The following is a 15,223-nucleotide window of genomic DNA, read 5'->3' as shown; positions in this document are numbered from 1 at the left end:
TTTTCATAATTTTATGAAACAAGTCTCTACAGTTTTAGTAAATATAGTCTTTCACAGGGAGTCCTGGCGTGACTAAACTTTTCCTCTTCCAGCAATGTGTATCTGTACTGGCAAAAAACATAATTCCTTTTTCTATTGGTCTGTATTATATATGAGTAGACCTACGCTGACATTCATAGAGCTTCTTTTGATTGACAAGGAGAAGATTTCCACTTTGTTCCCTATGCAGGGGAAAAAACAAAGTATGCAAATAGGCCCTAATGTTCTAGCACAGGTATTCTATGTCCATTCGATAACATAATAACCATTTGTCTTCATCCCTACCCCAGTCAACTCTCGGAGGCTCCAAGACACTTTCTGAGATGAGGTGAGACATCCCTCTGGCACAGATGTCCAGCTGCTCTCTTCTGTTCCTGTGCAGATTTACTACTATTTAGTGTGGGAAAAACCTGTGATATAGAAGAGGCACCTGACATTGACTTTACCACTTGCATTCATATTTGAGACTGTATTTTAATGACTATAAGCTGTGCTACATATACATTTAGTTCTAATAGGCACTACTCTACTAACATTTTTCCTATTTTTTTCCTTTCCCTGAGCCATGGCATAGCAATCTTTCCCCATGAAATTGCTATAGGGGAGAGGAATCAAAGCTCTGTATTGGAATGGATTTCTTTTTTCTTTCCATTCCTTTTCTCTCCCTTTGAAAAAAGTCAAAGTTAGTTTAAGGGAAATGCTAGATTGTTTAGAGTTATCTGAACAAGGAACAAGGAACTTCTATCCAGAACAAATTATAAGAAAGAGTTTTAGACTGCAAGATAGTAGGGACTTAGGCAAACTGAATAGATTGATGTTGCACACATCAAAGTTACAATTAACAACCTTGCCCCGCCCGCTCTCCAAAATTCTTATAGGTGGATTTATTTCAGTTTGTTGCTCTTTCTAGGCAATTACCAATGCAACAGTAAAGGTAAACTGAGCCAAATTTAGATATTTTGCTTTTCTGCTAGAGACAAAATTCACATTAACTTTATTTGGACAATAAGTAAGTTCTTATCTTGATTATTTTTAATGGTTCCCCTGAAGAATTAAGCATGTGGTGAACCATTTTTCAAAGACAATGAAAAAGAAGCCAGCAGCTGGCCTAATTCAGGAAGGTCTCTTTCCTTTCACTCTGTCTGACAAAAAGTGTGGCCTAGAATAAGGACTGCCATGAGCTGTGCCAATCCTGGAGCTACAGCTTGTGTACCAATTCTCTACCTGGTTCCCTTCTGCCTGGAGTCTGGCACAGAACTTCCTACTTCTGTTTTGTAAAAATAAACTTCAAGTTTTTCTTGATCTTTTTCCCAAGCCTCTCTCTCAACTTCTTCCCCTCACTGGCTACACTTCTTGCCATTGCACCAAGCACACATAATTGTCTACAAGTTTGGCCTGTTACACCCTGCCTTGCCCCACCACCATACTTCACACCTGTCAAACAAAGAGAACAGTTTCCTTCTCTTCAATCATCTTCAGGCCTTCAACTAACTGTTGTTGCTGGACACAGTACATCATGCACAGACTCTGCCTAGGTATGAAAAGCCACTCTGAATCTCACACTAGATTGGAACTAGCTTAAAGACAGGGAGAAACCTCACCTCCAATATCTGTGCTTCAGTCCTCCACAAGGCTCTTCCTCTTACAATTACAGGAAAAGACTCATCAGTATGGAGGTTGGACTCGATGATCTTGAGGTCTCTTCCAACCTAGAAATCTGTGTCTGTGTCAGTATCTTTAGCTGCTGTGGAGTGTAATCACTGGGTACATCAGTGATTTGTGCATATCAGTTTTATCAGTTTCAAGGGTATGTCAAGTTACTCGTGGCCTCCTGCCTGATTGCAAGGGATTATTTCAAAGGAGCCTGTGGAAGAGGAGGGAACCCAAAATCAGAGTACAGCATACTAAAAATTCTAAGGAAAATGCTAGGGAAGGAGGATAGGGGGAGTATATCCTCTCAGGTTTCCCAGGTGGGTTTCTTTTTCTTTGACAGAAATTTCACAGTCAGCTTAAAGCAATTTAAGTTGCATCTGCAGCCAGAGAAACATCGTTCAACATGACCATCTGCACGTTTCACAGGACCTCAGTGATGCATGCCTCGCCATGTAAAAAATACAAGTTGCTGATCCCACTGAAACTATTATTTTGATAGGGGATGTGGTTAGTTTTCAATGGTGCCAGTTCCTGAGCAGCAAAATGAGTGTTAGTACTGGTGCTTCTTAGGCAGCAGAAGTATACAGCTGGTGATGAGGGAAGGGAGGAAGCATGACAGCTTCTTTTGTCAGCTTCAACTTATCACAGCGATGCCATTTCAAAGCCTAATATAAAGGCCAGCTGCTGAGAATAATGCTCGCTCTCCCTCTGCTCACAGATGTTCCCTCTTCCTTATTTTAGAAAGGTATAAGCGACCTGGTTTGTTATGAGGTCAGCAGTGTGCTAGTATCTGTACAAGGACTGTGGGAGATGGGTACAGTTGGGGTAGAGGGCTACCTCCTTCACAACAGCTTCCCATTTTGATCAGCTTGGAGGTATGGTTAAATTCTGTTCTCTGCTGCAAGCTTATCATGAATGGTGATGTTAAAGTCTTAGAGAGGTAAGGGGGGGTGGGGGCAGAAGAGGGAAAGTGGAAGTGGGTGACTTGTCAGTGGCTTCACAGAAGTTGCTGATTTAGAGACACAAACTAAAGTAGCAGATTGACTTCTCAACCCCAAAGCCTAAGGTAATGGGGTTGAAAAAATTCACAAGGCTTGTGAAGAAAGCCTAAAACTTACATAAAGAAGAACTTATGTAAGCTTCTCTTGTATGGTCCTTGACTTTGAGGTTTGGACTGCGCAAGCAAAATGATTCTCTGAGTCATTGTAATCCCAGGGCTCTGAAGGGAAGGATCCCACACTGTGAAACACAGCAGGGCCTGTAGATCTCATGTGAAAGATGAATAGGAAGGGTGCAACCCAGTATTCCCAAACGTGGTGGACTCTACTGGATTTTAGGCAGAAAAAATAAGATCTGCCCTCCCCCTAAGTCATACAACCACAGTGACAGAAGCACTAGCACTGTGTCATTCCTGACACCAGCACCGGAAAAAGAGCAAGGGGGACAATTAAACAATCACTTGATATTCATCAAATTACATAAATGGTCATACAGGAAAGAGTTACAGCTACTAGTAGATAAGCAGAGGCTCAAACCAATGACTTGGTGGTCCTAACATGCCACAGTTCCATAGCCACTTTTTTTTTTTTTTAATCAAAGCCTGTGTGATACAATGTTCATGTACCATTCAGCAATCCCCTAACTCACCCAGCTGCCCTCAACATTTGGGCAAGCTAGACACTACGCCTTAGAGATGAAACATGCCCCTGTCCTATGTTTAGTTTGCTATGAGGCAATCATTACCCATACATTATTAGGGCATACTCAAACTGCTGGCCCAAAGGTGCTGGCCCAGTGCTTGCTCCAAATCTTAACATATTATCTGCCAGGATTTTGCCAATCTTATTTCCCTATTCCTTCCTCCAGTCTAGTCTCTGGGTTTAAATGAAGTAGTATAACTGGCCAAAAATATGCAACCATGGGAAAAGGAAGATAGAATTGTCTTACAGTGGAATCTGAGTTTTCTTTCAATTAGGGTCACATGTTTAACCCTTCATTCATATTCACTATAATAACAGCAGCAGCTCCTGTTGAAGACAAAGGCTTTGAGGTGGTGGTAGGAAAAAAAAAAAAAAAAGAAAAAAAAAAAAAAAGAAAAGAAATTTTCTACCTTTGCTGCTTCAAGAAATATCCAAAAACTATATAGTGCAGCTCTGGTCTAAAAAGGGCCTGTATAAACAAACAGTAGAGCTCAGTTTCTTAGTGACCCCAGATCAAGCATACTCAGCTTACCTCTCCTTATTTTCAGCCTCATGGGTTCAATTTGCACTCTGAGTATTTGGCTGGACTCCCTCCAATTCATTTACCCTTATCAGCATAAAGAACTGCAGGCCAAATTTTGCTCACAGAGCACCTGTGCCCTCCATATGCTTGAATAGGTGTAGCTATATAATAATGGCTTTTCTGGAAAATGCACAGTAGGTTGCAGGTCCCTCTCTCTGATACTGGATACACAGAAGCAGCAGGCTTGTTACCTAAGAAAAGGCCAGGTTATACAAACCATTTTCAAATTATATTCAAACTGCCTTTCCAGTCCAGCTCTGGATGCTCACTCAGGTTGCAACTGATTACGGGTAGGCCTGCTATCTCTAGTCAAGCTCCTTGCAACTGGAGAGGAAGATACATTTCTCTTTTGGATTGTGGATGAGGTCATGAAATTTTATTCACAGAAAGTCATGGTCTTTATGAAAAAGCTTTATAGAATTTAGAAAACTTTAAAGTTTTTACAGAGAGTAGTCTTGAAACCTGTCAGACTTCACAGAGAATGAGTCTATCTACAGGTTGCTAGAGATAAGGTTATGAAATTATAAAGCAGGGTATGATTCTCTATCCCGTTCCATAGAAAAATGGAAAACTTGACAGGTTTTCCCCTGCTATTGAACTCCACAGAATTTTCTATAAGTTCAATTTTTTATTTTTTTTTTCATTTTTTCCTGTGTAGATATTTCCCTCTCGCTCCCTTGCATGGAGAAAATGTACATCTTTTAGATGTTGATCAAACACCTTAGTAAGTGTACCACATGTCCACATTAAAAGAAAAAAGTCCTGGACAAGTTGGCCCTCTCACCTCAATCCTGTAAATAACACGGAAAGATCATTTGAAGCTATTCTGAAAGTTACCATAAACATCCAGATTGGTCCTGGAGAGGCACATGGGAACAAAACTGTGAGAAAAAAGCAATAAACCCAAATTTTCTCCCACAAAGAAACATACTAGACCATTCTGTTTCCCTGAAGGTTTTTAGAAAAAGAAATAATTAACAGTTGCTCATTTGTCACCTGATGAAGTGCCCTTGGCACTTGCCCTGTCACCTGTTCTGGTTCATGTCGTTTCATAGGCCCTGATCCATGACTAGGCTCAAGATAGTTCAGGAAAATGAACTAGCATTGATCCTGCAAAAACTGTAGATTCATCTTTATCAAGCGTTGCTGCCCAGGAGAGGTTAGCACCTGAATGTGTAAACATTTGTACAAAGATATTGAAAGTTCATCATTCAGGAGAAGAGCTACCTCCTAAGACAGATGTAAGCAAGCACAAGGAAATGGGTAAAAAAAAAAAAAGAAAAAAAAAGGTCACAAAAGTTTTTGTCTCTTACCTACACCAAATTATCAATCTTACTTTAATATCCAAAGGTCTTTTCCTTTAGAGGAGCAATGGAGAGGGAAGACAGATCCTCTTGACATGGTCTTGGCTAGAAAGACTTGGGAGTTCATAGAGGAGTTCCCTCTTCATGCAGCTGCCTGTGTAAGTGGGAGAAAGCTGAGTAGGGTAAAGTTCCACCTGAGAGGAGACAGTTTCAGGGTAAGGTAAATTTCTACCTTGAGAGAGGTTTTCAATTTCCTTTCAAAGTCCCTCCCCTTCAAAAAGAGGTCTGTAGAAACATGGTGAGCAATTGCAAGAGACTGAATTCCCACAAGTCAATGAACCATTGTTTTTTAACAAAACAAACGAACAAACCAAAAAAAAAAAAAAAGGAACCCATACAAATAGGAAAAAACTCCTAAAATCAGCTTTTTCCACTCCTGAAAAAGAGATGGAATGTGAAAAGAAACAGATCAAGTGTTGAGCACTATTTACATTGCTTGGGGGCAGGAAAACAAAAGAAGTCAGGAATATAGTCAGGAAGAAGAAAGAAAGAGGAGGAAACATCCTCTCTAGCCTCTTTCCTCCATCTACATTTGGCACTGCAGAAGGAGTGGCAGAAATGGGAAAGGTGCAGTATTTCTGATACTGGAGTACAGGCTTTTACCACTATTAACTGCTTTTTTAGGAACACTTAACCAGCAATATAAAAAGTTTTTAAAAAAGCAACAACTGAAAATTCCACTGTAAACTGGATATCTGTGATCTCATAGTTGTACACACTATTCCTGGATCTGCTGCCTCCCCATGCTTCTGGCAAAGGAAAAGACAGAAGGATGCAGCAGCAGCACCAAGATGGACATGTTCTCAAGCCCTCTACAAGAGTCAGCTTTTTATGACTGTCTCCGTAGCTGAAAATGTTCTTTCCACTGGCATCCAGTGCTCAGTGCCAAAAGGACACACCACTCTTGCCAGCTCCTAGGAAGGTAGAAATGTCAAAGACAGAAACAAATAAATGAAAGACTAGAAAGAAAGAAACCAAAGCATGAGTATCTCAGAGCAGGGTTAGATTCGTATCTGCATCCATTCTTTCATGCCACAGTAGAGCCATGCCCACAGATCCACACCATCTGTACTGCAGCACAGTGCGTGCCCACGGAGCGCAGTCTGTATCCATTGAGCCAACGATTTCATATCAAGGTGCTACTGAGGATCTGGTTACACAGCAAATCCTTCATCTCAGTACAGTCTATACTGAATACAGCCTTATTCTCTGCATCAGCCATAATCACTATACTAGTGCAATCTATATTTGTAAAGCCATATCTTCATTTAAAACAGTCTATATTCATATATTCTATCAAAGGGCATCAAGTCCACAAAGCAACATCCATTTTGCCAGGATGGATTCTAGCCACATAGCCACTCCCTATATCAAGCCTGTCGTATCAGCCACATCCCCAGTACCAGAAGTTTGTATCCAGAGCCAAGACTTTGTATTTATAATATTTAAACATGATTTACCAATCCAGATCTCTCCAAGCACCTCACGTGCATTGCCCAGATCAATGAAAATAGAAAATATATGTCCACACCGGAGGGAAAGGTCTTCATGTGTCAATCACTCTGAGATTTTCCTCTTGTTTAAAAAAATAATTAAATGTAGGAATGAAAGGTGTGTCTGCTTGGAAGTACAGGGAGCTGGAGAGAAGAATTCCTGTCATTTAATTCCTTGCCACCCATCTCTTTGTTCAGCATTGATGAAAATTTCCCAGAAAGCATCAGTTGTTTGTTTCTCCCTCTTCCTCATCAAAGGATTGAACCCCAGAGGAGGTGACATCTGAGACTTTGCGGCTCAGTGCAGCATGTTCCAGCTCCTCTCGAGGAGACAGAGATTCCAGGTCCCGGCATACTACATCATCCTCCTCTGGAGAGGGCTTCTTGTTTAGGAGAGGAGCCTTCTCCAGCTGTGGGTGCCCTTCGTCCTCAACATGGTCGTCCATGTAGGTGCTGGACTCAGCCCCATCCCCACCCTGAGCAGTCTGCAGGGGCCACACATGGACCAGCCCTGTGCTCTGGATGAAGTTTTGCTCCTGCTGCTGTGGCTGCAGCTGTTGCTGCTGGAGAAGACTGCTCTGAATCATAATACTTTCCTGAAGGTTTGTCTGGGACTCATCAAAATTCTGTCCTAGGTAGGAGCCAGTTGCTGGGGAAGCGATGAGGGACTGGTCACTGGTCTCCCAGGCATCAGATGAACCTAAGCAATACATGCCCTGGGAGACATAGGAATGAGGCCAGCTATCATACTGTGTCTGGGCCATATGCTCTGCAGGAAAAGGAAGGAAACAACAGACAGTTAGACACTGTAATCCAAGCTGGTTCATTCAGATAGCTTGGATATCTGTACATGGTACTGTATTGGACAGAGTTGATAAATCCTTTAGAGGAGAGGAGGGTGAAGAGGAGAGGCAGTTCTAGGCAGTAGGCATATGAACATGACCATACCCACAAGCAACTGCAAGAGCTAGTGGCTCTCCACAGTTGTGCCCAAAAAGCCAAAGGAACTGGGCTTTGGAGCCTCTCTGTTAATGTCAGATTCCTTGGAGTGCAAATAGGTGATGCCTCCGCTAGATTCCAACCCTGAAATTTGACACTGCAGAATAAAACAGGGCAAATGGAAGTACAGTGACATGACACCAAGAGCAGAAAAGGGGTCTTTCAAGATTAGCAAGAGGTGCTGGAGCTCACCTTGGCTCTCCATTAGCTCCTGATAGTTCTCAGAGTAGTTGCCTGCTGGATTCTCCTGATTTGAGTTTACACTCACATCCTCACCATCCATAGAGGACCAGGCCATGAGAGTCGCCTCTGATATAGCAAATTGCTCCATCACTCCTGTGCCAAAAGAGACATGGAGGGGGAGCAGTGATGCATGAATGCCTCCACCTCTCACCACCCTCTTAAATCTCATCTGTTGGTCCCTCTGTCCCACTATGCTCCAAACTCAGCAATGCCCATCACCCATAGTTGGCCCTTCCTGTCTACACTTTGCATTCCATTGACAATACTCCAACCACAGTCTCTCATCTCCTTCTGCCATCTGAACTACCCAGAGACATTCCTGAGTGTGTTTTTGAGGATCCTGCACGTTGGTATCCCAGTGATTCTGCTCTGGGGCATCCCAACCAACCCAATTCACATGCAAAAAAGTCAGAGCTACCTGCAAGGAATCGGGCCTCCTTTTCACCGTCACTCAGGTCTGAGTAGGCATCAGCATCTTTGCGTGCTGTCTCATGCGTGTGCTGCTGCTGCTGGCTGTTACCTTTACCCCAGCCTTGCCATTCAATCATGTGAGCCACACGGCCTTGGCCCATAGCCGTTGGCTTTGTGACATGGTCCTTCATGCTGCGGGATATCCCTAAGGGGCCAGACATTAGAAAACAAGGAGGGGCTATTACACAGCTCCAAGGTTGTTTGCCTCTCTGTTTACCTCTCTTGGAAGTGGGGTTTCTCCCCTCCTTTCCTGACAGGGTTCAGGCCTTGGGTTGGGTGTCTCCCACCTTTCACTGTATCCCTCTCCAGGAGAGTTTCTCCATCTTTTCTTGGACTGGTTCTCAGGAGGGGGAAAAAGAGGAAACCCCAAATATGAAAGACCATTTCCTTCCTTGCCTAGAATCCATTTGGGACAGAGTTGGGCATGAGTGATGAAACCTGGAAGTGAACAAACTAAGAAATAGAAAATGGGGTTAAACCCAAGACAGTTTGAGGGGAAACAATTGAGGATGTCTGAGCTGGGGTGCATGGTGAGAAGCAAAATCTGTTTCTTTGAAAGTGCAAAAGCTAAGAGATTTCTATATTTCTAACCACGGTGGTAGAGGCTGCTCTAAGGCCAAGAAAAGGCATGAGTCAGAAGGGAGCAGTTGGGAAAGCAACAGGGAGCTATAAGAAGAGGCCTTGAAGGCTTGTGGAGAGAAGCTGCCAAGGATAAACCCAGGTTTTAAGGACCTCACCAGAGAAAGATGATTTAGCCAAAGCCCCAATCCCATAAGCATTGGAGTTGCGTTTCAGCTTGGGGAGGATGGAGGTCGTATCTTCCATGGAGAGCTGAAAAGAGAGAGATTATGAAGAAATATATAGAGGAAGGTGAAAAGAAAGTGAATGGAAGTAAGAAATCAGTTTAAGAATTCCAGAAGGTAGAGGGAAGATGAAGAGCAGAAGCAAGCAATAAGAAAGGGCAAAAGAGGAGATGAAAAAATTAGAGGCTATTTAACCAATATTTGATAGTGCATAGCTGTGGGACTGAGTGAGGCAAGGTCAGTGGCAGACACAGAAGTAGGCTGTGAGAGGCCTCCCTTTGGCTGCTGCCAGTCCTCTATGGACATGCTGCACTGTTCTTGCTCTTTGTCAGAGAGGCAAGGCATGGCTGATGGACAATCAGGGAGCTTACAGTGAGGAGCTGACAATGTGATAGGCAAGACATACCAATATGCATCACACTACAGATATTATTTTATATGTTGCTTCAGGCGTTCATTTCCTCTCATATTTTACATGGTCTTAAAATGAACATGACTCTATCAGTGGTGCATCCTGTTTCATTCAAGCACCTACAACTACTAGTAAAGAAATGAGGTCAATTCCAGTAAATTTCACTCTATTCTCTTTCTTCATCCTCAGTCCCTGAATAACAAGGACAGGCAGCAGTCATAAACAAAATAAAACACAGTCTCTCAAGATGAATTCATCAGGCTTCTTTGAAGATGCCAGGCATTGCATTTGAGGCTAAATTTTCATAACGGCTAAAGAAGCATTGCTTTTGCTCTTCATTTCAGCCTCTAAAAATCAAGTCCACCATGTTCATACTCAGCATTCAAACACAAAGATACTCAAAAGTAGTGACCATGACAGTGGAAACTTTAAAACCTGATTTGAAGCAACCATTTGGTCATAGGTATAGACCTCATGAAAGCTGAGAGGAGCAATAACCAGGCAGTCAAATAATTGGAGGCAAAGACAAGCATTGATATCAAACTGCATATAATCCCAGTCAATTGCCAAGCTAAGAGAGATGAGTTTCTCTGAAAACTGAGTGTAAATGTAGTGAGCGAGGCATCCTGTAACTTTGCAGCCAGGAATGAGTGTGTGTGACACATAAGCTGAAGCTATCAGAAAGCAGGGAAGAACAATAAAAAAGGTAAGGTGTAGCTGAGAACACAGCTTGTTCCATTGTGCACTTCCTTTGATGATGAAGCTGGTTAAAGAATGTCAGTCTGTGCCCCCACTGGTCATTCTTGCCTGGGCACTGCTGTTCAGTATCTGCCCATTTGTTTCAAAACAGCCTGGGGACTCTGCTATGAGCCACCTCATGAAAATGACCTAGAACAGAAAGCATCTGCAGGAGGTCTCTGCCACTCCGAGGCTGAACAGCTACGGCAGGAAGGCAAGAATGAATAGGAAGAGAAGGAAATTCATGAGCCAGCATTGACACCGAAGATACACAGATTTACACGGAGGAAGAGAAAGAGACACATTGAGAAAGGATTCAGATTACATTGAGATGGATTCAGAATGGGCTAGAAAATGGGAAATTGCAAGTAAGAAAACTATCTTCTACTATCTTCAAGGAAACATGATCGTGTGTACCTTGCTTTCAGGTAGACAGAAGTGCAATGAGAAAAAAAATGGTAAAGTTCTTCTAGTGAGTTGCTGTATGCTGTGTAATTTTCCTGCTCAATGTGTTTCTTTAAGCAAAAGAGCCCAACTAAAACATCCCAAGCCATAAGTGCCACAATGAATGAGATGTCAGTAGTAAGGGTTGGTGTACTGGGTTTATGTGGCAAGGGTTTGGTAGCAGAGGTGTTACAGGGGTGGCATCTGTAAGAAGAGCCCAGAAGCTGCCCCATGTTAGATAAGAGACAGCTCTAGCCAGCTCTGAAAGGGACTTGCTGCTGGCCAGAGCTGAGCCAATCAGCAATGCTAGTTGCGCCTCTGGAAGAGCATATTTAAGAAAGGGGAAAAAACTGCTGTGCAACAGCAGATGGGAGAGAGAGGAATGAGAAACAGCCTTGCAGACACCAAGGTCAGTGAAGAAGGAGGGGGAGGAGGTGCTCCAGGTGCCGTGGCAGAAGTTCTCCTGCAGCCCATGGAGGAGCCCCTGGCGGAGCAGGTGGGTATGGCCTGGAGGAGGCTGAAGCCCATGGAGAGCCCCCACAGGAGCAGGCCCGGGGCTGGAGGTGCAGCCCGTGAAGAGGAACCTATGCAGGATCAGGGGGTCTGGGGGGAGCTGCCGCCCATGGGGGACCCGTGTTGGAGCACTCTGCTCCTGAAGGACTTCTCCCAATGGTACAGACCCATATGGGAGCAGTTCTTGAAGAGCTGAAGCCTGTGGGATGCCCACATAGAGGACTGTATCTCATGGGAGGGACCACACACTGGAGCAAGGGAAAAGAGTGACCACGAAGGAGTGTCAGAGATTAAGTGTCATGGACTGACCGCAGGCCCCATTCCCTGTTCCTCTACACCACTCGGGGAGGAGGTAGAAGAGGGTCAGTGGGAGTGGGTGCGAAGCTGTTTTCAGTTTGTCTTTAGTTTCTCACTGTTCTAGTCTGCTAGTGATATGCAATAAGTTATATTAATCTCCCTGTGTTGAGTTTGTTTTGCCAGTGACAGTAATCGGTGAGCAATTTGCCTGTACTTACTTCAATCCTAGAGCCCTTTTCTATTGTATTTCTCCCCTTCTTCTTTTGAGGAGGGGGAGTAAGAGAGCAGTTGTGGTGGAGTTCAGTTGCTCAGCAGGGTAAAAACACCACAGTTGGTTAAAAATGCAAATCCCCTTGATATTCAGTGACCCAAGTGCTCTCAAATCACAGAGAACCAGAAAATGACACCCATTTAAAAAGTATCTGAAATTTGAAATTGCTTACAACTGCCAAAAACATGGCCTCTAATCCTACCTTTCAAAATGTATAAAACTATCAACGCTAATTTATGGGAAGATACTTTTTAATCCACTCAACCAGAAAGAATAGTTTGGTAGCACTAATAGAAATTATTCCCTTTTCAGGATACTGTTTTTGTGTTAGCGGAAAAAAAAATCATGGCATAGTTGTTAAGAGCAACAAAGAACATACGTTATTAAAATATTTGTTTGTTTCTTCTTCCACTTGTTAGCTAAAGTTAAGTTATGCTGACCATCTTCCTCAGGGGACAGTAAAAATGCTTTTACTTTTGTATGTAGGTGAAAATGATAAGATACATTTCTTCCAAAGTGCTGGAAAAGATCAAAGACTACTGAGTTTCTTAAACTTGCTGGATATACTTCTTCTTTATCTAACAGTGCCCAGAAATATCACAAAGAAAACATCAGGAATGATACACATTTATCCCAGAGGGATAAAGGCAACTTAAAAGCCACCTGCAGATCTAAATACCTTGCGAGACAGTAAAGCCACAGAAGCAAACCAAAATCCATCAGCATCCTCTGAATATTAGACAATGCCCAGAATTTCAGTGGCAGTGAAGACTTTCATGTTTCCATTCTGATTGCCACTATATCTAATAACAGACAAACCCTGGGCTTTCTATAACTAGAATATGAACAGTAGTGTGGTGCATACTCACATTGATACCATCCCAGGAGAAATCTGTCCGTGTTTGCTAAAGAAACCAAAAATGGACATGATGTTAGTGTAATGAACAAGTTGCAAACAGCTATGCATCTCTCCAGTAGTTTGCCATAATCAACAGCCACTACTCTAGCTGATAGATTTAAAAAAACTTGTCTTTCGAGCTGGCTTATTCCCTGTTGTTGACTGTGGTGACTGTAGGTACCATGGTATGTGGAAGTATGCAAGTAAATATGATGATAAAAAAGTATGAGAGGGAGAAATACAAACACCTTTAAGATTCCCCTTCTAACAGCTTTTGTTTGCTAAATACTGCAGCTGGCATCTCTGTATGGGAGGTGCATCCCTCTGAGGCTAACACAAGGAGGAGCTACACTACCTATTTTTACTGTATGATAGCAAGTTACAGAATGATTTTCTTCCAAAATTATTTTTGCTTGTAGTCTTTCAGTTTGTCCACTCTGACCCACTTTCCCTTTGCAAACCAGATCCCTTGCCCATACCAGTCATTACAGCAACAATTCATAGTGCATTTCCTTCAGCTGGGAGGACTCACATCTCAACATCTTGGTTTGGGGATGTGAACGCTCAGGAAAATTTAGATGAATTGTTTACAGCTATGGTAATTTACATAAATCAAAATGTTTCATGAGGTATGGTTTACACTCATTGGCTTTAAGATCTGTATTTGATTTTAACTGAGTTTTCCATACAAGGTTAGGCTCCACTATTTCTGTCATGATTTTGTGAAACTCCAAGTTTCTTAGAGTTACATTCCAAGCCAGCAAAGTGTACAAAGGAAATAAAGTATAAAAAGGAAATAAAAATACCTATACATTAGTACTTTGTAAAATTAGGCAAATTGTATGGTATTTGCGAACATTATTTGTGATTTCCCAAATGTTATTTGTTGATATTTTTATTAACGAGGACTGCATATTCTGAACATTACAGAGCTGAAAATTCAGGTATCTAAACTGCAATAATTCAGAGCAGCAAATGAATCAGCCCTTGACTAAACAGTAAATCAATTGGCAGTGAGTTACTAGTGAATGCATTCCTAAAATCAAAATGGAGACAAATGTTTCTTCAGAAGATTGTATGGCTATACTGCAGAAGCTGGGACAGACATAGTGCTGGATATTTCACTGAATCCATTATTCAAGGAATGCAGACCTACAGACTAGTCATAACTGCCACAGTCTTATTCATGTTCTGTTCTGCCTCTGTTGTGAGTGGTTAAAAACATTTTTACGTGCAAACTCTTCCTCACTCTGGATATTCTAAAGAGTGACTCAGCTCTACTCTACACAAGCCAAACTGCACAGATATGGAGGTCTGATCCTTGGGTGCACACTGACATCCTAGTCCCCTCCCAGATGATGCCCCAGTGCTAAACAACATTCATTTCTAAACTCAGAAAGAATCAAATCTTTCTGATCCCCCTGGATAAGTGTGTCTGGGACAAGCACTCACCTCAGTGGAAGGACGGTGGAAGCTGCTGCCATGCAGTGAACTGGTGCTGTCCATATTGATTTGGTCCACATCTTTCAGTCCTTTCCAGTCTACTGCAATCACCTCATTTCCTGCAGGAACATATCTAGTCAGGCGTCCAAATGCCACTGACTTAAATGTGTTTTAAGAGTCTTAAAAGCCAAGTCAGCTTAGCATACAGGAGAATCACTGACTTTAAGGCCATAATGGCCTTAAACCAAACCTGTTTTTTATCAAACCATCTGCACATCATTAACTATTACATTTCACAAGGATATCTCCATATGAAGACCAGTCATTTCTGTTGCTCTCAAGCAGAATGTATGCTTGGCTAAAGCATAGCTTCCCAGAAGAAAAGAATCTAGTCATGATGTGTGACAGAAATAACCAATTCTTTTGATATCCTGTTCCAATATTAAGCCATCATTACTTAAAAAGGCATTTCTCCTTTTTAATTTGAAATGGTTTGGCTTCAGCTTAGAGGTGCTGGTCCTTGCTTTGCCTTTCTCAGAAAGATTAAAGAGCTTTTTAATACCTGCTGTTATATTTCAGAACAGTTATTCATACATTTGACTTTCTTCTTGATGTATCAAATAGATGAGATCTTTAGGCTTCTTACTGTATAGCATTTTTCCATCCCCCTTAATAAATTGTTTATTATTTTAAAAGACATCTAAATTTTTTTAGTTCTTCAAAATGCAGACATGAAACCATGCATAGTAATACAGGACTCCTCTCACCCATTCTGCTAATAAAGGTAAAAATGACTGGCTGCTCCTCATCACATTAACCCATTGTGCCATAACCTTGCAGTAGACTCTCATGTTCAGCT

The 15,223-nt window shown here is 42.2% G+C and overlaps 1 protein-coding gene across 2 annotated transcripts in view; it reads right to left on the bottom strand.

Moving 5' to 3' along the window:
- Positions 1-1,784: 1,784 nt before the first annotated feature.
- Positions 1,785-15,223, bottom strand: part of FAM131B (family with sequence similarity 131 member B) — a 34,403-nt gene continuing 20,964 nt past the window's right edge. The window contains exons 2-7 of one of the 2 annotated variants that reach the window (XM_040574019.1): positions 14,374-14,483; positions 12,893-12,928; positions 9,283-9,376; positions 8,493-8,699; positions 8,024-8,167; positions 1,785-7,601 (exon numbers count right to left, since the gene is read on the bottom strand). In XM_040574019.1, the coding sequence (XP_040429953.1) occupies positions 7,057-7,601; positions 8,024-8,167; positions 8,493-8,699; positions 9,283-9,376; positions 12,893-12,928; positions 14,374-14,483 (1,136 nt within the window). In that variant the 3' untranslated portion in view covers positions 1,785-7,056. The remainder of the gene's footprint in view (positions 7,602-8,023; positions 8,168-8,492; positions 8,700-9,282; positions 9,377-12,892; positions 12,929-14,373; positions 14,484-15,223) is intronic. The other variant, XM_040574025.1, reaches the window with a different exon arrangement.

This window comes from Cygnus olor, chromosome 1 (assembly GCF_009769625.2).
Source record: "Cygnus olor isolate bCygOlo1 chromosome 1, bCygOlo1.pri.v2, whole genome shotgun sequence".
Lineage (NCBI taxonomy): Eukaryota > Metazoa > Chordata > Aves > Anseriformes > Anatidae > Cygnus > Cygnus olor.
This window is presented reverse-complemented; position numbering and strand designations above follow the sequence as displayed.